This window comes from Cyprinodon tularosa, unplaced genomic scaffold, assembly GCF_016077235.1.
Source record: "Cyprinodon tularosa strain WSP-4 unplaced genomic scaffold, ASM1607723v1 ctg41, whole genome shotgun sequence".
Classification (NCBI taxonomy): Eukaryota; Metazoa; Chordata; class Actinopteri; order Cyprinodontiformes; family Cyprinodontidae; genus Cyprinodon; species Cyprinodon tularosa.
The window spans coordinates 1,862,255-1,888,323 of NW_024039130.1; the positions used below are offsets into that span (position 1 = coordinate 1,862,255).

The 26,069-nt window shown below is 37.4% G+C and overlaps 1 protein-coding gene across 1 annotated transcript in view; it reads left to right on the forward strand.

The window, feature by feature from the left end:
- The window catches only part of si:dkey-103g5.4, a 29,153-nt gene extending 8,285 nt beyond the window's left edge, over positions 1–20,868 (forward strand). Inside the window, exons 10-31 of the mRNA XM_038298547.1 lie at positions 1–177; positions 1,102–1,232; positions 1,321–1,478; positions 1,698–1,925; positions 3,197–3,535; positions 3,610–3,758; positions 4,123–4,366; positions 6,726–6,896; positions 7,017–7,174; positions 7,304–7,441; positions 8,060–8,201; positions 8,303–8,454; positions 8,592–8,717; positions 8,818–9,004; positions 12,278–12,382; positions 15,433–15,492; positions 15,591–15,707; positions 15,847–15,998; positions 16,182–16,268; positions 19,708–19,854; positions 19,944–20,126; positions 20,245–20,868. Of these exons, the coding sequence (XP_038154475.1) occupies positions 1–177; positions 1,102–1,232; positions 1,321–1,478; positions 1,698–1,925; positions 3,197–3,535; positions 3,610–3,758; positions 4,123–4,366; positions 6,726–6,896; positions 7,017–7,174; positions 7,304–7,441; positions 8,060–8,201; positions 8,303–8,454; positions 8,592–8,717; positions 8,818–9,004; positions 12,278–12,382; positions 15,433–15,492; positions 15,591–15,707; positions 15,847–15,998; positions 16,182–16,268; positions 19,708–19,854; positions 19,944–20,126; positions 20,245–20,370 (3,477 nt within the window). The 3' untranslated portion in view covers positions 20,371–20,868. The remainder of the gene's footprint in view (positions 178–1,101; positions 1,233–1,320; positions 1,479–1,697; positions 1,926–3,196; positions 3,536–3,609; positions 3,759–4,122; positions 4,367–6,725; positions 6,897–7,016; positions 7,175–7,303; positions 7,442–8,059; positions 8,202–8,302; positions 8,455–8,591; positions 8,718–8,817; positions 9,005–12,277; positions 12,383–15,432; positions 15,493–15,590; positions 15,708–15,846; positions 15,999–16,181; positions 16,269–19,707; positions 19,855–19,943; positions 20,127–20,244) is intronic.
- Positions 20,869–26,069: the final 5,201 nt, after the last annotated feature.

Sequence of the window (26,069 nt, forward strand, 5' to 3'; positions counted from 1 at the left end):
GTAAAGGAGATGTGTCAGGGAGTCCTTGGGAAATTACAGCTGCTCCACCCAGGCATGATAGCTGAAGACAGGGTGGGGGAAGGTTACGAGAGGATGAGGAAAGAGGTGGAGAAAGAAGTTGGGAGACGGAAATCTTTGGCTTCCCATCTACAAACTTTGCTCGAAAATCAGCTAGAGGTATTTTACATGATCTCCTGAGTTTAAGTCCACAAGTAATAACAGATGCAAAAGTGGTAAAGATCATTTTATTCAAATGAGGATTTTGTGTGTACTACTGAATGTTGACATGGAGAGTTTAGGATGGATTTATTTTGTGCATCTCAAAGGCAGCTGCAAGTCTACTTGTATAGCACATGTTGGTGCAGAGACTTTGCAAAGTGCTTTACATGAATTATACAGTAAAGTCAAAGGAAAATAAAAGCAAGTAAAGAAAAAAAATGATATCTCAGTTTACATTTAATAGTTAAAGGCAGTTCTAAACAAATGGGTTTTTGACTTTGACTTGGGGGAAGTCAGGCTTTCAGGCCTTTTACAGTCTTCTGAGAGTGTGTTGCAGAAAAGTGGAGCATAGGAAGGTTATAACTTATTGTAATGTTATTATGGCGTTTTCAAAAATGACATACTCCGATCCTAGAAATGGGCAATTGAATAGGATGATTTTGAAAAACTCTACAAGTATACTTTTAAAGTATACATTTAAAACCACAGATTACTTACAATATATATAAAAAAATAAATACTTAGACAACAGTTATGCAGGAATAACAAAATCTTATTCAAGATGTGTGAAACTAAGCTGCAATTTAAAAACATAGGCAAGGTTTATCAGATCGAACAATCCTTAAGTTTGTTGTATTAATCTAAATGACTAATTTGTAATATATAAATGCGGTTTTCCCATTTAACTTTTTTTTTGTTTATCCTTTGTAAAGAGTTAAAATTAATCAAAAACGATTGTAGCTTTATGATAATGCATTTCCTTTAATATTTTATTATACAGCAGAAAAAAAATCCCCAAAAGAGGCAAGCTTAGTATCAAGAAAACTTAAATAAATTATTTGCTGAAAAGTAGAACTGAAGTAGATGTAATTGGTTTCTTAGATTCTGAGGCGAGAACAGCAGGCCAAGCAGCGGGTCTACAGTATGTTCTCATCTTGGCTCAGGGAGTGCACCAGACTGCTGTCCAAGAATTTCAGCAATAACCAGTCATCCTGTGAGCTACAAGAGCAAATGTAAAGATTTGTCAACTTTTTATCAGTATTAACAGAAAGGCAAAAAAATTAGAAAATGTTCAATAATTTTTTTTAAATTAAAATTTAGTTTTACAGATAAGCTTATGTCACTTGTGGATGAAATGGGGGAGCTGGTGACAACAGAGTGCCACCGTCAGGGAGCATGGGGGCTGTTGGGTGAAAGTACAGGAGCCAAGCTGCTCTGCCCAGACACAGGGACTGTCCTGACCAAAGACGACATCTTTGGTGAGTCTATTAACAATTTTCTGTGTGGCGCTAGAACACTGGACCTCTTGAATTTTAGAGAAACAGCCCCACCTGCTGCTAAATAGCTGTGCTGCAACAGACAAGATGAAAGCCTAAATGTGATCACAGCTGCAAAACTACAAGGCTTCCACATAAAAGAAAAATCCAAGTTAAAAAAATGTGTCAAACTTGAGAATATATCCCACCTGTCTCCTCTAGGTCCTGACGGGTCTTTGCGTGTCCCTGCTGCAGTTCACTGCGATCCGGTCACCGGGCTCATAAGGCCAAACGCTCACAGCCACATGTTGCTGAGCAGCGGCCACACCATGGCAGTGCCCCCTGATTATTTCATCCACCCACAGACTGGCAGAGTTTTACCCATCGTTGGCAACGTGGCCTATGACCCTGTCAGTTCTACGTTAGTCTTCACTACTGACCTTTGTACAGGTAACAGTAGAGTCTCTTTCTATGCCATAATGACTGCTGTGAAAACATAAGAAGCCAGAATAAAGAAAGGGAGAAACCTAAACTGTTAACATACTGTAAATAAATCTATTGCATTAAATCACTTTTCAAAGTTTCCTAAAGACAATACAAAGTAATAAACATTTAGCTGTACTTTTGTAAGAAAAGGGCAACAAGTTATTACTGTCTAACAATAAATCAGACTAAAATTGTCATGTTTAATATTAGGAAAATTGAGCAAAATTATTTCTTTGGATTAATGGCAATGTAAGAGATAATTGTAAGAGATAATGTAAGAGATAATTGTTTTAGATTTCTTTTGTTTGAAAACTACTGAACCTTTTAAAATTGTAGAGGTAACATACATCCTTCAGTATTTGGCTCAGTATTTTGTAGAATGTCCTTTTAAATTGTATGATTTAATTAGAATACATTTTTTTTTGTTTGATTATTTTGGAGAAATTCCACCTTAAGAGATAGATATAACTGAGTCAGATTTGAAGGCCACTGTCCCCACACTCACACCCCTCCAGACTTTTAAAGAAATTGTCACTTTATTGTCCTTAAACTCCTTTTTTAAAGATAATTTTTAGTCTCTAGAAGCAGTACAAAGATTACAGTAGAGATAGCACCTTTTAAATCAATGGTGAATCAATGGTGGCTCTTCCATATTTTACAAAGACATAGTAATCCCGGTGACTATGAACATCTTACCTTGAAGAGAGTAATAAAAAGGCTTTACAAAACTTTCTCCTTGTTCTGAGATTTAGCAAGTACTGCAAATATTGGCAATCCAACTGATATAAAACAGGAAAAGTTCAATCTGATTTGATAATCAGAAAAAAATGTGAAGGTGTTTAGAACAATCTGGTTTCCACTTTATGTCCACAGCTGAATTTTAGATATTGAAAGACATAATATAGAAACATTATTTTATCTGGGAAACTGGCTTACGGTCCCTTTCAAAACTATCCTCCGATCTTATAATAACATATTTTATTAGGATGGTTAGAGGTCGACTGATATAAGAGTAATGTATGATAAGAAAGTGGAAGGAAAGTGACTGTTTTTTTCTTACCTTTAAAAAATAAAATCTGTAAATTGTGGATTACATTTGTGTTTATCTCCTGTCAGTCTGGTACCTATAGATAAAATCCCAGACACTAATTGGCTTCAGGATGGACATAATAGATCAACATCAATAAAGTCCACTCCTAATGTTTCTCCTTGCTTCCTGCAATCCTTTGTATCAGGTGAGACCAGAAAGTTGGACAGTCCCCTCCTTCCTTTCCTCCCTTATCCAATCTCCTGCCACTCCGAACAGCCATTGCCTTGCATTCATCTCAAAGGCCTAAAACCTGGACAGAGGCTGCAGCTGGGAATGCCCATGGCCGATCCAGACACAGGTGTCCCAGTTCCCACCTTGGCAGTAACTATCCACCCACAGACTGGATTAGTTTACCCACTGGGAGGGCTACATATGTGCCCACTCTCTCGCCTGTTGCAACCAATACAAGTAGGGTATCCCATGCTGGACTCAAGGACAGGGAACATGGTGCTCACTGTTGGGATCAGTTTAGATGTTGTAACAGGTAAATATTACTGGATTGTTTCCATTACCTAAACTGCAGATCATTTATTTTAATTTGTTCTGCTTGCCCTGCAGGACACATACAGCCAGTAGGTGGGGCACTACTCTGTGAGGTCTTCACTGAACCTTTAAGTGGACAAATGGTGAGAGTTGGAGGAGCCACCATCCGAGCCGGACAGTTGGTACCTCATGCAGGAGGATACCAAACCTTACTAGACAGCAAGGTAATAGATTATCTATATGGAATCATAAATAAAATCATTCTTATTGGCCAATATTTATCACAACAAGAGGTATGAATTAGGCCTCAAGCACACGGGTTTTAGTATAATCGTATCAACTTTGGGGGGAAAATGAATAAAGCATTAAATACACAGAGTGAAGAAATAAGCAAATGTTTGACTTGTACCTTAATATAAGAACATAACTGCCAAGAGCAGCGCAGAGGTGTTTGTTTTTCCTTATCCTTTTCATTTTTTATGAAAAATACTAAGTAAATGGTACAATGACAAATGAACCAAAGACATACAACACAATATATTTGGATTTAAAAAAATTAAAAATGACAGAAGGATTTCTTTGGCTCAGGTTCTGCTTGAGATGTTTAAAACAGTGGATCTCCTGAAGCCACTAACTGATGAATGGAGCTCTGATCCAAATGGACAAGAAACTAACAAGAATATAGGTGCTCGATTAGATGATCTCCTAACTGCAAGCAAGGATCTTGAGCAGGCCTGGGGGAGGAGTCTGTACTGTGGGCTGCAGGTTTGGACCAGGTTTGAGATGCTGCTTGATTGGGCTCAGGGTCTCCAGCAGGATGGTGGGACACTTGGTAAGAACTAATAATAATAAAAAAATGAAATAAAACCAACAATAAAAACATGGCTGATAAGATTATTTAAATAAAAACACTATATATCACTGTACCAATAGATAAGATGATTGGCACAGTCATGGCTCAGAGGCTAATACAGAGTGCAAGACCCATGTACACTTCTGTCAGGGGTTTGATTCCCAGTCCATCGACCTTAGCCTGTCTTCTTTCTGCCAACTTGAAAAAAATAAAAATAAAAGGCCAAAACTGCCACAATAAAACAATGATGATCTGTGGGTAAGGACTGGAGTTCCTATTTATTTAATGGTAGGATCATTTTCAAACCTCAAACTCAATCAGCTTTGGTTTACCAAAGGTCAGATACAAATAATTACATTTTATCCAATGACCTTTGATTGCATGAATGATCTCTCTGTTATTGGATTTTTTTTCACAAATTATCAAGAAATGTAAGACTTCTGTCTGCATTGCAAACCACAAAACAAAGTATCAGAAAATAATGTTTTTTTCAACATATATATCCCTATGGGTTTAATTCTTTTTCCATCGAGCTCATTACTAGATACTTATTATGCCAGGTGCTTCATGGTACTGCAGAAAAACCTCACAAAGTCGCCTAATTGAGTTTATTCCAGTACTTATTATTCCTTTTGGCCTTTTAAAACTTTGAAAAACTTCCAGAACCTGTCTCAATGAAAGTAGAGCACACACTTTATCTGCCATGTTTATTTTGACCTGAGACAGAGCTGGCTACTGAGCAGCGTGCGTACAGTCGAAGACACAAGCGCCTTTATTTTTCAAGTCTGAAATTTAAAAGAGTCAGATTCCTAGGAGAGACCCACATCTCCTAACCCAGAGACGTTTTACTTGAGCTTTACATATCACAGACAGCTACCCTTTACAAAAATAAACTTGACCAGTTCGTCTCATCTTAGCTTAGATAAATAGCTGCACAAACCTAACTGTATCTTTTACACTATTATGTTTATTTATGTAGTTATGCCAGCCTAAATTCGACAAGCAGTCATCTGTTATTTTGGTGGTTTAGCCCAACCCCAAATGATTCACCACTTTTACTTTTTCTTTTCTAGCTTTGTTAATAGTTAAAACAATGTTGTAATTACAACTGTGACCTGGGGAAGAAAAGAGAGCTATATAGACAGATTTGCTATTAAAATCTGCTTTTTTCTTTATTTATTAGTCCCCTTTTCCCTCTTTTTTTTCTTTATATGTCTTAAAATCCAATGGGAGATCATTCAACTAGACTGAGCAAAGTTATTTTACTTGTGAGCAAAACATGGAGTAAAACTGGGACTAAATCAGGTGGCTAAACTAGAGCAAACAAGGATTAAAGCTTACCAAAAAAAAGCACTAGATGTAGAGAAAACAAACCATCTGATGTGATCCTACACTCAGTCTCTACAGTGATAATTTAAGCTAGGTGCTATATATTTTATTCATATTTACTCAAGTGCTTTGCTTCAAATCTTCATTAATTTACAAAGTGAGTGATCTTAGTTCAGATAACACAAGATAAATTCAAATGGCATACCTCTCAATAACTGCTAAGATCTGCTTTTTAAGGTTGATGAAAACTTATGTAAGGTCAATAAGTTAGTGAGTTTTAGAAGACCACTACCCCTGACTGTAGAGGCAGTGTGGTCATAGAAGGTTTACTTAATGATCTTCTTAAGCATTAAATAATTTTCTCCCTCGAGATTTACTTGGAAGGTTAACATGTCCACTAGGGAGACTGAGACTCAGATGACTCATTCTGGGACAATCTCCAGGCCTATTTATCATAGAAAACATAAACAGCCCCTCAAGTTTTTTCTGGGTTTCCCTCGGCTGTCTTACCAGAGGGAACCTCCAAGAAACGTGTCTAGAAAGTATTCCTGATTAGATTAGAGAACCTCAGCTGGAATAACCTGATGCAGTAGAGCAGGAGCTTGATTACTGCATTGACCTATATATCATGACCAAATGGAAGGCCTACTATAGAGACTGAGCAGTAAATTCAGAGCTTTGCTATTAAGCCCAGTATTTCTTGCCACTGCATATTGCATTGCTGCAGAAATAGACTCAAACCCAACTATCAATATAACGACCTATTAATACTGAACTAGACTTCAAGATTCTTTAGCCCCTCTATTTGAGGCATAAACTGACTCTTGACTTAAATGGAGCAGCCTTAAACCTGGAATAATGGATTTTCAGCTTCAGACGTCTGTTTCTTTTTGTGTAAGACTATTTATTAACATTAACATTTTATTTGATCACATTTCACTCTGTCAATTTATTTTAAGTAAATTCAAATAATTAATATATCTGTTACCTGTTAATATATCTATATCAGGTGAAATGCCACTGCCAGATTCAAATATGTGTCTGCCAGCTCTCTTGGGGATGGAATATCCTGACCCTCTGGGATCTGGTCTAAGTGTTCCTGTGCTCGGCTGCCAGAGGGATCCTTTCTCAGGGAAAATTATTCCTTTGGCAGGAACCATGGAAGACCCTAAAGGAAAAGGTATGTTGATAACAGTAGAAAATCTAGACATCATCTACATTTGATTTAGCTTTTAGATTAATGCAAGATGAAACATGTATTTTTTTTTCTGTGACTCATGCATCCATTTGCACCTTACAGGCCTGGTGGCAATCCGTTATGGAGCCCAGGCTGTGGATCCCTTGACTGGGCTGTTGGCCCCAGTAGTTGGAGCGAAGCTGGATGTGTCCAGGAAAATCATTGTGCCTGTCACATCTTCATTCTGGCTGATGATGGCAGAGCAAACAGATGGTGTACAGGTAGGGAGATAAATCCTTGTACAAATTTAGTAAATAATGTCATACAAATTATGTTTAACATAGGATTAAAGCCCATGATTGAATCTAATAGGATCTTGCTTCCTTAACTCTTTTTCTATTCTGCGTCAGGTGGAGGCACTGCAGAAAGAAATGTGTGTGAGAAAGATATACTGGGAGCAGCAAAGGCAGCGTGAGGAGGATATCCTCATCGATCTGGATTTGGCTTTATTCCAGCATCTATTTAGAGTTACAGATTCAAATTCACAGGTCCTGGGGAGGTTGCTTATCCTCCTTATGAAAAGCATTTTGTGCTTTCACAACAGCTAGAAATCAATTCAACTAAAGCTTTTCAATATGTGGACATAAAAAAAAGCGCAAAATACATATATATATATATTTGATAGTGTAAAGATTAAGGTTACTTGAATACCTGTAGATAGATCCATCTCGCAGTGGTTTAAAACATTCCTACATTCATATAAACATCTTAACACAACCACAACTATTTAAATATGTAAATAACTGGTTGCAGGCTTCACAAATCGGACCAAATCAGACAGAAGAGGAAAGCAAGGCTTAAAAATATAATAAATATGCCAGATAAAACATATTTAAATACCAAAAACCCCCAAATACCATAGACTCAGTAAAATCTATTAAATAAACTGAAAGTGACAGTATCAGTTTTGTTTGTTCAGTTATGTAAAATCGCCTAGTGGAGGCTGTTTTTTTTTTAAATGTCTTACATTTAGGGGCTAAAAATTAGGTAAAACTTATAGATCTGGAAAGTGAGCAGAAATCACAGTAGCCTTATCATTGTTTTTCTGTGATGCACTGGTTAGTAAGGATTTGTGCCTTAATAACACTCAGTGTACATTCCTATAGGACCAGTGGTCAGGGAAGCATCTGAAAGAGGCAGCCACCGAGCTGCAGGACATTGCCCAAACTGAAGTCCAAAGGAGAGCGGCCCAGCGCTCATTCTTGGCTCTGGTCCTTCCCTCACATGTTCTACACATTCTTACATGTGGTAAAGCTAATTGCAAGCTGGAAAATGAAGCTAAATGACAATTTAAAGTGTTTGCATAGCAGCTTTAAAAGGTATATATATATATTCATCTGTAATTGTAGGTGATGAAGAGGAATGGGACCAGCAGTGTGCATGGTACTCAGTGGTCATTTCTGCCCTTGATAAGCTGGATGTGTGCATGGAACACCTGCAACAAGACATTGAGAAATGGTCGTCTCAGCCAGAAGAGTGGTCAGCAAACCTCAATGCGATGGTACAAACAACTGCTTGTTTCTGACATCACAGCTGTTTTTGATTACCTTAAATAAAACATGCTTTGGCAAATCCATATGTGTTCTTAACAGCATTGCCATTAACTATACTACTGATATAAAATCATTGGGTTTTCAGGATAGAGAGCTGAGAAAAAGAGAAACATGGGAGCAGTGTTGTTCCATTCAGACTGAGGTGGATTCTGCTATCACTTTGCTCCATTTTATTAGACATGTCTCTCAGCTGCGTGCCAATACTGCGCAGGTTAAAAAATTTTACGATTTACCATATCTTTATGTTTATATAAAGAAAGTAGTTTGACCCGGGGATGAACTGTCAAGCAATTTTCTGTTTTCATGTTTAGGGAGTACTCTGTGGACACTTTTGGTTCAAGAACTACGGCTTGGTCCAAGGCAGTGAATATAAACCAAGCATTACAATGATGGCTCTGCTCCAACAGAGGGCTGTGCTCCTGCTTGAAAGACTGAATATAATCTTAGAAGAAAAACCAACTAGCCGTTATTCCAACATCTTCAACCTGCAAAGCTCTGGTATAGGACCATCATATAACTGAAATAACACATATAAACACCAGTGCTGGTCTTTATTTCAGGAATTACTGAGGACATATTAAATATATAGTAACTTGGGAGATTATTAAACCTAAATTCTATTTCCGAACATGTCTTAGGATTGTCTAGAAAGCAAGAGACTTTCTTGGAGATACCATCAAGAGGGTGGACAGCATCAGTGCCAGGGGTGAAAGGTATGATTGATGCTTTTTACAGTTAGTCACAAGCTTATTCACGCTACTTGCAAACCACTTTTCAGTAAGGAAAATTTAAAGGTATAGTGAAGTATTTTCACAAATTTTTGAAAAGACCCGCCCTCTCCAGAAAAAAAAAGCGCATGCACAACCCTGTATCCGCCTGAGAAGGGTCACCTATTAAAAGAGTGCAAGAGCATGCACAAGCCCATTTCTCCTTGTGCACTTTCTGTTTATTGACAAGCTTTTAAACATAAGCAAGGAACCTGACTTAGGTTCACAAAGCTTATGGGCATTTTAAATATAAGCATATAATATCTAGAGGGAAATACATAAGTGTTTTATTTCTTTCTTGTAGGCCTATGTATCCATAAAGTATTTTTTTCAAAACAATACGAAACGAAGTCATTTAGAATGTTTTAGAGCCTAAACAGTAGTGTATAGGATTTCCTAAAAGCGCGCCCCTGCGAGTTCACGACGTTTGGTACTACTTTTCAAGGTGCATTAGACATTGGGACACTCATTTTAAATGGCGTATTCCCTATATAGTGCTATGAAAGTGGTTAGGGTGGATTTTCGGACACAACTTGACGGACTAAAAGAATGATTCCAGTATATTTGGAAGGTTGGAACCGTCTCTGATCAAGTCCTGACTAATTATTCACTCGGTAGAATCAATGGCTCATTGCTGTGTTGCCCTGTCATGCTTTATGGCAGAGCTACACCAGCCTGAGATGTGTTTGTGCAGGAAAACTGAGTTAAACTATGGTTTAGCAACAAAAGAAGTCAGTATTAATTCCAGTGAGAAGTAACATAATAGAAAATATGACAATATTACTCTAAACCTTTATCACCACCAGTTTTTAGAATTTGGGGGATAACTGTACAAACATTAATAGCCTGCTGACAGTGCATCATTGGTTATAGTTTAACTTTGGTACTGTATATGCTGTAGTGTGTAAAACAGTGTGTTTCTAGACACACTGCAAAAACAATCCAAAAAATAAGTAAATTTCTTAAAATATGTTAGCAAAAACTAGCAAGCGGGTGATTATGTATGTTCACTAAGTAAATATTATGTAAATAAACCCTACACTTCTCGCTATAAATGTAATCAAAACCGATTTAAATGCAGAAACTGATTGAAATTATTGATTTTCCCACTAAAAGTTAGAGAAATCTCAGCCATGTTTATACCAAAACGTTACAGTTTCACATTATCTTGAAAAATCTTTGCAAGAAACGAACAAGCAAGTGAATATGGTTGAACTGTAAAGTGCCTTGAGATGACATGTGTTGTGAATTTGGCGCTATATAAATAAACTGAATTGAAACTGAATTGAATATGTACATTCCCTGAGTAAATATTCTGGCAACAAACTATACATTTCTCACTAGAAATGTAATCAAAATTCATTTTAATGCAAAAACAAACTCAAGTTATTAATCTTTCCACAAAAAAATGAGCGAATGTCGGACATATATATATATATTTTTTTCTTCTCCCAGCTGGAATCTTGAAAGTCACGTGACTAGGACGTAAAACAATAGAAAGCGTATAGGCAGAAGAAATGTAACAGTACCACAAAAAAATGGCCATTAATATACCTCCACTACGTTTTGCAGTGTGGACCAACGTAGTGGGGGTACATTTTCCCATGAGACTGGGTTGGATTATTAACACTTGAGCTTTTAATGCACACTCTAGCCCTTAAATTTAATCCTGACGTGTCAAGTTGAATGGAGGTTCGTAGAAGACCCTTGTGCAGAGATGGAGGTGGTTTCTTGTTGATTTAATAATGAGTGGTGGCAACAGAAGCATAAATTCAGAAATAACTAACCAGAGAACACAAGAACTAGAGGAAGAGTATATAGGGCAGACAGAACAATGAATATAGTAATCAACTGATTGAGAGCAGGCGTGAACAAAAGTACAACAAGGCTTAAAGGAATAGTACACCCAAAACATGATTAGCCTTCATTTTCTACTCACCCCCATGCTGAACAACACTCTGGAGTACTTTTTTGATATCTCAAATGCATCTGGAGATCTGGGAGGCTTCTTGCTGTCTGCTGACATTCAAATAATGGAGGTCTATGGTGCCCGAGTCAGAAAGGTCCATAAAAGTCCACAAAAAACGTGTCAATATTCCTCCATACTGCTCGTCCAATGTATTCCAAGTGTCCTGAGTGGGTAGCATCCAGAATTTACCCGAAACGAAGTCATTTAGAATGTTTTTAGAGCATAAACAGTAGTGTATAGGATTTCCTGAAAGCGCGCGCCGGCGGGTTCATGACGCTACGGAAGCCGGCAGACCAAACCAGATGAAAGTGCGCATTCAGCGTCTGCTCTGATGATAATGCAAGCGTAGAAGAAGAAATGTGCTGTTTACCTGTGCAAAGAAAGAAACAACGAAAGAAAAATGTCTGAGGACTTCAGTGTTGAGGAAGAGCATGAGTTCTTTGCCTAGCTGAATGCGCACTTTCATCTGGCTTGGTCTGCCGCGGTTTCCGTAGCGTCATGAACGCGCCGGCGCGCGCTTTCAGGAAATCCTATACACTACTGTTTATGCTCTAAAAACATTCTAAATGACTTAGTTTCGAGTAAATTCTGGATGCTACCCACTCAGGACACATGGAATACATTGGACGAGCAGTATGGAGGAATATTGACACGTTTTTTGTGGACTTTTATGGACCTTTCTGCCTCGGGCACAATAGACCTCCATTATTTGAATGTCAGCAGACAGCAAGAAGCCTCCCAGATCTCCAGATGCATTTGAGATATCAAAAAAGTACTCCAGAGTGTTGTTCAGCATGGGGGTGAGTAGAAAATGAGGGCTAATCATGTTTTGGGTGTACTATTCCTTTAAAAACAACTAGCAAAGAACTTAAATGACATTAAAGACAAATTAAACTAATGACTATAAAACACATAATGGCATAAATTAAAGTCTGACCAAAAACCCAAAGTAAAAACTTTAACAGAACCCGAAATCGAGATCAAGAGATATGACTGGCTTAAAGCAGAGTAAATGTCTCCCTTATTTGTCAAAAGGAGACTCAACCCAGTCCCGCAGGGAGCCTGCATATGTCAAGTTCCAGGATGCTAATCTTCAGACCTGCAAACGACAGGATGCATCCTCTGGTGTTCAGTCTCAAGGTTAGACACACGATTTGCCCATTTTCACACTTTGCAGATAGATTTGTCCCTTGGCATACAAATTCTCCGCAGAGTATGTGACAAGGCTTAATGTGGTTTAGCCTTTGCACAGCCTGTTCTACATACTAGTAGCAGAAAACAAGGTTATGGTTTTTTCTAATGCTCTACAAAGAAAAGTGGAAAAACCCTCTGAAACTTTAAAAAGTTTCCTTTCATCTGTGGTGGAGCTAGACTTTAATTGTTTGTGTGTTGGTGTTGCAATCATTTTAAATCGTTTCTAAACATTAAAATATTTATGTGCAAGTTTGGCAAAAAGGTTATGAGATTTGAGTTGCAGTTTAGAATCATAGTATAAGAAAATAAATAAAAAACAAAAGCCAAACAATCGAAAACACAATTTTAAAAACTGGTTACTTTTACTTATGTTACTGTAATACCAGTAAGTACTTTTGTCTGTGCCTGTGTTATTTATGTCAGCTTTTTTAGTTTTAGTCTTTAGGACTAAACATGAGATTGACTAAAGCTTTTCTAAAAAAGCTTTAGTCACAATTAAGTTATTTAATATGCAAATGTTTCATTTGTTGAAAAATCATAAAAGCATCAGTCTAGTTTTAGTCTGATTTAGAAAACAATTGTTTTTGACTTGCCATAAAACTGACATATAACTCCCCGACTATGTGTAATAACAAAGCAAGTACGTAGCCTGGTAAACACATCATAACCTGCAGACAGAACATTAATCACATCTGGTGTCAGCCATAAATCATTACGTTTTTCACAGTAACACAAACTAATAAAGTAATGTTAGAGTAACTCACTCTGCTTCAGCTTGAAGTTAATAGGAATTTATAATTGAAAGAATAAGCACTTGGGATGTCTGTAACATGTGGTGGTGCGCTGTCAACAGTGATTCCATTTACTGTGCGTATTCACTCTTTTTCCGTGTGTGATGTGTGAACATATTCTGCTCAGAATTGTAAAATTGTATCTTCTTGGCCGATTTATGGAACTGTCGCCGTATCCTGAACCTTTATCACATGTTGTACTTCATATGGGTGATAAAGTTATTGTCATGATTGGGTTTCTGAGAGTAAAGCCCAAGATGCAGAACACACACGGAGACACTGGTAAAAGTCCAAAGAGTTTATTAAATGACACAAGCACATGGATAATTAACTGGAACAGTTCAGGCAGGGGGCTGGTTCACTGGGGTCTGAGCAGGGAACGGAAGATGGCTGGTAGCTGAGTTCATGTGAGGCTAAGCATCTAGCTTAGGCTTAGCCTGGCAGTCCTGGGTTTGAGCTTCCAGCTCACTGCAGAGAACAACAGGGGAAAACCCGAAGGATTTTTCAGGCTGAGCTTCCAGCTCACCGCAGGGAACATCAGGGGAATTTCCACATGGGAACCTTTAGGGAAACTCCACAAAGAAGTCGTCAGGTTTCATCCACGTAGGAATCTTCGGGTAGGCTCACCAGGGCAGATTAGCAGGTTAGACTTTCCAAGAGCTTCAGGCTTGAGACTGGTTTCCTGTGATGCAGCTCTCCCAGAGCTGCAGACCAGAGACTGGGTTCCAGTGAGGGTGCTCTTCCTGAGCTTCACGAGGAGACAGGTGGTTAAGCTCATCCAGAGCTTCATGAGGAGACAGGAGGTTAAGCTCATCCAGAGCTTCACGAGGAGACAGGATTCCTGTGAGGCACAGATAAAGGAGAGATTAGAATCTGATCTCAACCTAGAGACAACCAAGACTCAATCTAAAACAGAAGGCTCAGGAAGCTAACCAACTAAGATCAACACTGCGGCGTTGAGGCAAGGTCTGAAGTCAGCTTATATAGGAGAGGTCTTCTGATGAGAGGATTAGCAACAGGTGTGCAGGAAGGTTCCATCTCCAGAAGACCCACGGCGCTACCCTCTGCTGGAGACAGAGGGTAGTCTCCAGATCCCCACAGTAACTCAACCCTAAGGGAAAAAACACAGAGCAGAAGAGGATCCTCGGCGCCCTCTGGAGGGCAAGCCTGAGGATCCTAACAGTTATGCCATTTATTATTTCTCAAAATCCAACACTTTAATACTAAGGGCAAATAAAAGTCATTTTATATCAAAGCAATTTTATTTAATTATTATTTTTGTCAAAACTAACAGACAAATAGACTTACATCTTTCATTTTAAATCAATTTAAAGTTACCTTATTGCTTTTAAGTTACATGATTATCCGGGCTTGGAGTTTGGCAAACCCAGGGCTTTACAGTTCTTGATTTTCAGCCAGTCCTTGGTTAATTTACATTTTGTCTCATGGTCACGTTGCAAGGTCCAGTTCTCCATCATCTTTACATCTTTTTTAATGGTCTTATAATATTATATATACTAAAGGCCCATTTGTTAGATTTCATAGTGGATATAATCCCCAAAGCCCGACACATCAACTTCCATATGTGACATGACATGAGGTTATTTCCCTGAAACGCTGCATTTAGTTTAAACCAAACATGTTTTCTGCTCTGGTAATTTATCTTTAGATTTTTTTAACCCATTAGTAAATTCATGAACTTAATTCAAAAGGCCTCAAGAGGTTGTTTGATGTTTTACATTCACCTCAACTGGCTATGCTTTAAATTGACCAAGTTTCTATCAAAATATTAGTAATGCTTCTCTCTTGATCTGCATTTAATGTCAAAAACCTTGACATTAGTTGAACATGAAGTATAAGGGTATTATGCGAAATATTAGGGTATCATAATTTATTTCCCACTAAAAATGTAATATTTTAAAAAGGTTGTCTTTGTAGCCTTGCATATATCTAATTCCTCAACTTTTGAAAATAGATATAAAAGACTTCTTGAATCTTTCCTCTTTTCAGATGAAATAAACCCAAGAAGAAAACTGCTTTCCTTTCTTTAATGCAGAACTAATATTGTCTAAAGAGTCCTCTTACAAAGTTTTAGGTGAAATAACCATATCTATGCTTATGTATATGTTTGCTGTATTTATAAGAACTTAGACATCTCCCGTAACAAATAAACTGCTAACCTATTTCCCCTTGATTTCTTAATAGGAAGTCAGCAGGCAAAAGAAACTGATAAGTGTACTAATATGGCTGTTCCTGCTATACGAGGTATTATCCTATTATCCTATTTTATCTGTATATGCAAATTAAGAGTTACAGTTGGACAACATTTGAGTCTTAACAATTGACATAACTGTAATCCACAGAAGAGCAATGGAAAAGGCTGTTGGGGATGTCTCCTTTATTCCAGCTGTTAAAGAAACTAGAGCTACAGCTAAAGACCGCGGCTGAGCGGGTTGTTTTTCTAAGACAAGAGCTTGACAGTAAGTTGAGGTTTTTTCATTCGTGTTAGGAGGAGCTAGGTTTACCCATTATAGTTTGTGTTTACTAAAACATAGAGTAATGGTGACAGCTGAGAAAATGAATACAGTTCAATTATTTAACATAACACACCCTTTCAAGACAGAGGGAACAGTTTTGTGGATGTCCTTGATGCTCAGTGGGAATGTGAAGGAGAGCTGATCCCTTTGGACCTGTCAGTCCTCAGCCCCAAAGAGTTCTTGGTCTACCAGCATGGGATATTCCTCATCAATACACTACATAATCTAAAAGTGGTTGGTGATTAAGTTTTAATCTCACAGACAGCATAAAACATCTATTGATGCATTCTTTGTCAGTCCAATCTGATATTTTAATTGCAATTCCTTAAAAAAACATTATTTTCCCCCATATTATTGCTTTATGTGCTATGCGTCTTTAAAATGCTGCATACACCATATTTCTCTGTTTTTAAACAGACCCCGGCTATTTCACTTCAGATAGCACTGAGACTACCTAACAACAACTACTTCAAGAATGCCTTCAGGAACTCCTTCTTTTATCAGGTAAACAAGAGCTGTATGATAGTACTGTTATAACTGCCAGCATCTTCACTCTAGTTTAGAAAGTTCTGCAGTAACTTCTCTTCGCTCACCAATTGTTTTTTCATTTATTTCAGAAATATAAATGGTTGAAACCATGGAGTGCCCCCAGGGACATAAATTAAAATTAACTTCCATTTACTCATAATATTAAACTCCATATAATATACTGAAAAATGTGTATAAACACAAGTGAAAAGCTCTCAACTAAACTGGTGAAAACATTTACCTCTTATATAGCCTACTGAAAACTTTGCACAAGCACTAGTGAAAAGCTCTCACATAGACTAGTCAAAATATTTACCTCTCATAAAACCTACTGAAAAGCTCTCATACAAAGTAGTGAGAACTGTTCATATAAACTGGTGAAAAGCTCTCATACAAAGTAGTGAGAACTGTTCATATAAACTGGTGAAAAGCTTTCATACACACTACTGAAAACTTTCATACATACAAGTGAAAAGCTATCATATGTGTGATATTCAGTGGTGTCAAAAGTACACACATTTGTTACTGCAGTTTAAAAGCACTCTGGTAAAAGTTGAAGTATCAACTTGACCTCTTTACTCAAGTAAAAGTGAAAAAGTATGTGCTCCAAAAACTACTTAAAGTATAAAATTATAAAGTAACCTTTAAAAAAACCAGCCAGATGCCACTATATGAATTTAAAGCTCAATTTTACGACTATTTGGAAAAATTCTTTTCTGAATCCTACATTGTAGCATGGCATAGACAATTCATGTTTGCAGTTTGAAGAACACCTGCTTGCTTCTGATGATTTCCTTTAGCGAACCAATGAGTGTTTGCATTATATAACTCATCCAATTACACTAGTTTCCAATAGATGTCGATGGTGCCAATGATCTGCATTGGATGGCGCTTATGACGTGAAATAAATATTTATAAACATTAAACCAGGGCTAACCAATTAAATATTAGCGGGGTCCAAATAAAGAAAATCATCAACCAGTAAAAGTCTGGAGACATTTTTAATGACCTGTTACTTTAAACAGAATTTAACACTGAAATAAAATGGTGTTTATGCATCCATGTTATACACTGAATTTTTAAATAAAAAAATATATAAAATTTTTCCATTTTAAAATCTAAAGTGTTTTTTTGAAGTAGAGAACAACAATCATTCAGTTTGGTATATAGACAATTTCCTGATTCACATGTTTTATAAAACACCTGAACTGACCGTTTGTTATTTTTCTTTCTTTTTTATGGCTTAATGAGAGCTGTGGGCTTTATGCTGCCCTGCAAGGGTTTAAACCTGGGTTTGAATGGAGACAAAGCCATTCTCAAGCACATATCAAGGTGCTCATTTTGAGCCTGGATCCATATTTATTTTTGATTATGTTCATGGAGGGGAATCCTGCTTCACAGCAGCAGGTTGAGCAAAACATACTCAAAATGTTCAGGCTCCGCTCCGGTCCGGCCAGGTCAAGATTTGCTATTGCAATCGCAGTAAACAGGAAAAGAACGACGACAAGATCCGGTTTGTCAAATATAGTTACAACAGATCGGTAACTACAAATTAGAGCATAATTCTTATATATTTCAAAAAACTAACACTGTTTATTTAAAAGATTGGATGCAAAGTGTTAATTTCTGCATGTTTTGCTCCTATGAATTTAATGAAAATCTTGCACATGCTCTCCTCGAGCTCCGAGCGCAGCAATACGGGTCTGGAGTGCTGCGGGGCAGAGCTGAGACGGAGGATGTGGGATTTGTGGGTAAAGGGAGAAGCAGCGCAAGTGACGTTTTGACACTGTCGTCAGACAACATGCGGTAATTTATGAATGTTATAAATCAGGTTCGGTCTGGATTAGCCAGCAGGTGGGTCCAGATGTGGACCGTAGTCCGCTAATCCGTGACCTCTGCAATAAATGAAGCCAAGAGTAACGGGTAACGTTTGTTTTAAAAATCTAAGGAATAGAAAGTACAGATACTTGTTTGAAAATGTAATGAGTAGAAGCCAGATGTAGGAAGAAAAATAAGTAATGTAGTAAAGTATAGACACCTAAAAAGTGTACTTAAGTACAGTAACTAAGTATTTGTATACTGCTACTTGACACCTCTGGTGATATTTTACGTGTAGATTATAAATATATAATACAATAGAACTGGGGTTGTAGTTAATTATTTAAATCATTCAAAATCAGGGACAAAACCAATTGAATGTTCTTACTTCAATAATTATAACTATAACCTGCTGACTTACCAGGATTTTGGGCCTTTCACATTCTGGGTGGCTTCTGGACCGTCTGTTAATATGCATTTATTCTCACTGATTTAGTGACTTAGGCTAGGCTATCAGCAGAGCTATTAATTACCAACCAAAGAAATATTTGTCTCATTTTATTCAAATGTCACCAAAAGGAGGGTGAATCTGGCCTGAGGGATAAACCAGTTGCTGCGTATTTATTTTATAAAATATACTGTATTGGAAAACCAGTATTGCTTGTACAGTATTGGCTTATTTAAAGTAATCTACTCCCCTGTCGCAGGAGCGTGCATCGCCCTAAACTCATGCCCAGTGATGAGAAAACCGATTGAAATATGAACGAAAAGGGAAATATAAAAAATATTCGTAATGTTTTTATATTTCTTATACATGGATTGTATAAGAAATATGAAATATGATAGTTTTGGTGGACAGATAAATTCGAATTACTTGTCAGTTGATGTGCTACAGTCAGTATGAGATGAAGAAAGTCTCTGCTTAGTGGATGCCAATTCCCGATTTCGCTATCAGCTCTATTCTAGATCATTTCTGACTCTTTATTTTTGAAACTTAGAACCTGAAACCTGCCGATGATTCCCTCCCCTCCTTATTTTCACATTTTTTGTCCCAGACTTACACAATTCATACCACAATCGCAGAGAGCAAGTATGATTATGTGGAGAAACCTGCATAATTGTAAACACATTATTTCTCAAACTAAGCAGGGTAGAGTGATCTCGGCAACTTAGAACCTGGGGAAGTTTCCCTTCCCCCCTTATTTTTACACTTGATTCTGTTCAGAACATTGTCATATATATTTATATATATATATATATATTTATATATATATATATATATATATATATATATATATATATATATATATATATATATACACATATATACATATACATATATATATATTATTGTGTTTAATATTTGTTTATTACAACAGGAATACAGTTAGTTATAGTTATATATTTTCCTGGCATAAACCACTTCAATTTAAGGTGTCTGAACAAAAACCTACTAGTGTTCTTGTTTTATAGCAAACATTTTTTGTGCTGAAATGTAAAAATATAAGTTAGCCAGTAGAAAATAAAAATATAACTTTAATTCTCAAATTGTTACCAAAAATTTTTTTCAGACTAAATATAATTTCTCTATGTGCAGGAGGCAGAGGAGACGCTTTTTGTCCGTCGCCAGAGGCTGCAGTCTGTTGGTGGTTTCTCTCTTATGCTGCTTCACTGTCTCTCACATATTAAAACTAAAGACATGAGCTCCGACTTAAGTCCAGCGTTCCAGAGACTTTTCTACAAGGTGAATAAAAATATATAAAATCTGAAGAAATGTAGTTTTAAATACTTTCTACAAAGCATTTGTTTAATTTATTTATTTTTTCATGATAGACTCTACAAGATTGTCTCCAAGAGCTTTTTCTGGCCAGGCTGAACATCTGTTCTGGACAGGAATCGAGATTGTGTATTGGTTTTCAGGAGCAATGTGATTTAAAGGAGGCTTTGTCAGATCCCCTGGCTGTCTCAGTTCTTCAAAGGTTTCATCAAACAAGCAGAGGATTGCTATCTGAAGATGTAAGATGTTCCTCTCTCTATAAACTTGAAAGCATTGTTCAAATTGATCTAAATATTTTTAAAAGTAACCCGGACTTTCTTCCATGTGTTCTGTTTGTCATTTTCTGTTTACAACCAGGAGGTGGAGAAAATGCAAATGAAACACAGAGAATCATCTCTTTCATTGCATCTTGATGAATGTCTGAGGGATAAGAGCTCTCTGGATAAAGAGAGATCAGACTGGCTGAACCAACATCTGTCATAATTTCATGCTAGTATAACTCTCTCCCATCACACACCCTCCTTGCCAAAACTGTGATGGTTCACTGTACCCAGAGAGAGTATTCATCTTCAATCACAACGATTGCATGTTGTTGGGTTCAATGTTACTGGTACTTGTACTCTGCATCTTCCAATTTATCCAGGACCTGGTCGGACAGCAGTCTCAGCAAAGACTCCCAGATTTCTGTTTCTTTATACACCTGCTCCAGCTCTTCTGGGGGTAAAGCACTCCAAGACCAAAAAAGAGCCTCCCTCCAGAGTGTTTCTGGAGTTTTCCCCCTTATTGCCCAACCACCTTGTGTAGAAACCTAATTTCTGCAGCTTGTATCTGTGATCTTGTTCTTTTGGTTATAATACAGACTTCATGACCATAGGTAAGGGCAGGAAAATAAACTGATTGGTAAACTGAAATATTTGCCAAGGTATCAAAAGTGTAAACACAAATGCAATGTAATAGTAATGAAAAGTTTTCATTATTATCAGAAGATAAGTCTAATCAATCACATTTTCTCTAATCAATTTTATGAGGTAAGGATACCTTTAAATGTTTGAAAAAAAATTAAATATAGTTTTGAATATTACAAGCTACATAACTTTGGAGAGTAGAACTCACTATCCAAGATGGCAGCATAGGTGTTTTCACGTCTGTCTGCGTTACCTGTGTCTGTGTTTTTAATGGATTAATTGGGCTATATTTCTTAGATTTTTTTGGATCACGTTTTCCTCAGAGCACTTCTTTAAGTGGCATCACAAAAATCGTAACACTATGGCGATGAGTAGCCATAAACAACTATGCAAGCCCAGGCCTAGGCCTACTCAGTCACGTAGGTCTGGCTGCACCTTCAGACTCCCAGTTTATCTATCATTTGTGTTTGCGCTGTACTCACCGTTCATGGGCGTCGTGGGAGCTGCAAATGATGATGGATTTTATAATTCCTCTTGGCGGATTGTACTATCGAATGCTGGAACTGGGTTGTGTACTGACACGAGCGGATTTGCACCCCTAACTGGATGTGTTGCTGAGCCCCTTTGCCCGACCGAACCTGTCAGCTGGCCCGAAATTGGACAATCTCGGTTCATCTGTAGCAGGCGCGGCAGGGGAGCCGCCAGCAGCGCAACAAGACCAGCGCTTTGGATTACCATTCTTCTGTGTTTGTCAGGTAACATACATCCAAACCCAGGACCACTAGTGACTGAACTGTCGAGTCCCGATGTTTTGAAAAACAGCAGTGGCTTGCGTTTCATCCATGTCAATGTGCGCAGCCTTATAAATAAAATCGACGCTATTCGCATATGGGCTAAAACGACGGACAGTGATATACTCGTATTATCTGAGACCTGGCTCAAACCTGCGATTACGAACAATATGGTTTACATCGAAGGGTACAATATCTATAGGACGGACCGTGGGAAAAAAGGAGGAGGGGTGGCCATATATGTAAAGGCCTCCTTGGACTGCTGCGTCGTCGAGGCAATTAGTAAACCAAAGTTTTTCGTACTCTGTGCCATTAAACTCAATCTCCCCAATGGCGCTTCCTTGACAGTAGTAGGTTGCTACAGGCCACCATCGGCAGTGGCTGGAGCATCTGCGCTGCTGTCTGACTTCCTGGGAAAGCTGTCAAGCGAGTACATCGTCTTGGGGGATTTAAACTGGGACTATCTCTCGTCGTCCTCTGCATTAAGAGACTTGTGTGATGCACTGCAGCTGACTCAGCTGATCAAGTCACCTACACGCCTTAATATTAAATGTATGGACAAATCTACGCTGCTTGACGTTATCCTGACCAATGCTCCACACAAATTTTCTGCGGCTGGTGTTTTTTGTAATGACGTCAGTGATCACTGCATGGTTGCGTGCGTCAGGGACTGTAAAATGGTTAAGACCAAGTCACGGTTTGTTTTTAAACGACATCTTAAGCGTTTTAATGAGCAGGCATTTCTTCATGATATTTTCCACAGTGACTTAAATGCAGTTTGTTTTATGGATGATGTTGAAATGGCCTGGGATTATTTTAAGAAAACTTTTTTAGCCATCATTGATAAACACGCCCCTTTTAGAAGATTTAGAGTGAGGGGCAGGGATAACCCCTGGTTTAATGATTGTATTGCTACTGCAATAAGAGAACGTAATGAGGCATGGGTAAAAGCAAAAAAATATAATAGTGATGCAAGCTGGTTGAACTACAGGGTATTAAGAAATAAATGCACAAGACTAATAAAAAGTACAAAAAATGAGCATTACCTTAATTTAGTAAAAGAAAATCTCAATGACCCTAAGAAATTTTGGAAAGCAATAAAATCATCATCAGGCGATGTGCCACCTCCCACTATCCCTGAATATATTGTAACTAGTCAGGGAGAAATTAGGGATAAACAACATATGGTAGACACTTTTAACATGCACTTCATCAATGCTGGAATTGCTACTCAGTCAACTCTTCCAGCAAATGTTAGCAGAGGTAGGCCTACAATTACTGTTCCAGATCCAAATATGAGTCCAAATAGTTTTAATTTCAGCTGTATTTCTGCTTATGAAGTTCAGAAGGCTTTGCAAGGACTAGACTGTAAAAAGTCTGCTGGGCCTGACCAGATTGAACCATATTTTCTTAGAACTGCTGCTAACTTGATTGCTGAGCCTATTGCCTCAATTTTTAATCTTAGTTTATGTAGTGGTACCATACCTACATCTTGGAAGTCTGCTTTTGTCCTCCCACTTTTGAAAAGTGGAGACCCTTCCTTATTGGACAATTATCGCCCAATCTCTAGATTGTCTGTGCTGGCCAAACTGTTTGAATCTCTTATAAACGAGCAACTCAAACTTTTTTTAACTGAGAACTCAATTTTAAACCCATTGCAGTCTGGCTTTCGACAAGGTCATAGTACAGTCACAGCTGTTACCACAGTCACAAATGACATTTTGAATGCTTACATAATAAGAAGTCTTGTGCTGCAATATTCATTGATCTTTCTAAAGCGTTTGATACAGTGGACCATGATCTTCTTTTGAAGCGATTACAAAAGAATAGGCTTTAGTGATACTGTACTACGGTGGTTTTCAAATTACCTTAATGATAGAACGCAGTGTATTGTAATTGATAACTATACCTCAACATCATTAGAAGTTACAATGGGGGTCCCACAAGGGTCAGTTTTGGGTCCAATTTTATTTTCTCTTTATATAAATGACTTGGGTAAGGACCTGATGACAGCAAAAGTGCATCTTTATGCAGATGACACTATTTTGTACACCACAGCTTCATCAGTGAATGCTGCATTTGCACAATTGCAGTCTGCTTTTAATCATGTACAAACATTTTTTATTGAATTAAAGTTGGTACTGAATGCTAAAAAAACTAAAACAATGACATTCACACATTCACGATCCTCACCTAACATTAGTGTTTCAACACAAGATGGCACTAAAATAGAAGGAGTATCATCTTACAAGTATTTAGGCATCTGGTTGGATGATAAGATGTCCTTTGGTGTTCATATTGAGAGCCTCTGTAAGAAACTTAGACCAAAGTTGGGTTTTTTCTTTAGAATGAGGAAGTGCTTTCCCTATCTTGCGAGGAAAAGGCTAGTTCAGAGCACATTCCTGTCAGTGCTAGACTATGGGGATACACTGTATATTCACTCCAGTTTATTCTTACTTAAAAAACTGGATGTACTGTACCACTCTGCCTTACGTTTTATCACAGGTGCATCAGCTAGGACTCACCACTGCACTCTCTATGAAACTGTACAGTGGTCTTCTCTTTACATGAGGAGAAAAATTCATGTACTGACTTTTATTGCTAAAGCCCTTATGGGTAAACTACCTTTATACATTTTTAATTTACTTTCCATTCAAGATAGTACTTACAGGACTAGGTCATCAGAAAAAATACTTTTACATACTCCATTTACAAGAACTGAACTAGGAAAAACAGCATTTTGATCATTTGCATCTAAAGTATGGAATGAACTTCAAGCCACTTTAAATCTTGAAGTACTTCCATCCATAAATTCTTTTAAAGACCTGTTAAAATCATCATTAACTGACAGATGCAACTGTTTTTGATTGGATGCCTTATTTGCTGTTTGCTTTTTGGTTGTATGTGTATGCCCAATCTTGTTGTGTTGTGTTTAATTTTGCCTAGATGATATGTAGCTGTGGTTGTCTTGTCTCCTGTGGTTTTATGTTAATGTAACGTTTTAAGCCGCCTTCTTGGCCAGGACTCCCCGGAAGAAGAGTTACTTTAACTCAATGGGACTTTCCTGGTTAAATAAAGGTTAAATAAAATAAATAAAATAAAAGAACAGAAACTAGTCAAAATATCTCAAAGCACACTCTTCTACATTCTTGCTAAAGTTTTTATGTTAATTTTTGGGGCTATAAAAGAGGTCAAATAATTAGAACAGAGAAATCATTTTGTATTATAATTAGTTTACCATATATTCTGTTATTTAAATGGATATAATTTTTTCTCAATATGTTAACAACTTACTTTTTTCACTGTCATGTTTTTCTTTTAATCATAGATTAATTTATGTTACTTTTATATCCCCCTATATTTTTTGCCTTGCATATGTGCAGCTTTAGTTTTTCTGCATCCCATTTCCACTTTACTTTTTCAATTTTGCCTCATTATGCAGATAAGGTGGGTTGACCTTCACTGGCTCAGCTCCACTACTAGAGAGCTCGTCAGACCACGTGATGAGCATGCAGTGCATTGTGGGAAGAAAAAGGAATCCTTTCAAAACAGCTGGTTAAAGACACAGCAAACTTTCTGTAACAATGATAAAAGTGAAGAAAGAACACAAAATGGAGCAGCACATGGAGAATGTAGCTGGTCTGTACCACAAAGACTATATTGGAAAGGTGTGGTATATAGAGATAAGAAAAGGGGTTAAAAGGCTGGATCCATATGAGCATGAGCAGACAACTGATTTGAATATCCTGCAAAACTTCAAACATGCATTTATCTATAATTATATGACCCAGAATGTGAGTGCCTACAATCACAAAGTGTATAGAAAATTCAGTTCTCTGCAGCAGGTGCACATTCAGTTCATAGATGGACGGTTGAACGAGCTATTTTCAAAGTCGACCAGAAAACCATTGTACGCACAAAGGTAATGTTTCAACCCAATCTTTACATACTTCTAGTCTGCATGAGCTCAAAACCTCATTAATCAATGTCCTTTTGCAAAGAAAACACAGCATTCACAATGTCAATAAAAAATATGGAAATTTTGAATTAGTTATCTGCTGATGATGAGTATGTCTGCACAGTGACTACCTGAAACAATTTTTTTTTCTCTTTCCATAACCTGATTTAATCCCAAGTTTAACATTTATTTTTATTGTTCTGACATTCTGTTGAAGTAACTGCTGCATGTAAAAGTTGTAATGTCCCATAGTAAGTGTTACTGTCAGTGAAAATGATTTGGAGAATTTTGATCTTTTTTTGGTGTATTGTATTTAGTATATGTATATATAAACACTAACAGGACCGCAAAGAACTGCTTATTGCAACAACAGACTAATGTATGAAAAATCTGGCATAAACACTGGCATACGTTTGATAAGTTATGGGTCAGTTTTGAGCATGCTGAAGCACGCTGGCACACATTGACAAACTGCAAGTACGTTTCTCCACATATGCCAGTGTATACTCATACGTTGGCCATAAGTTA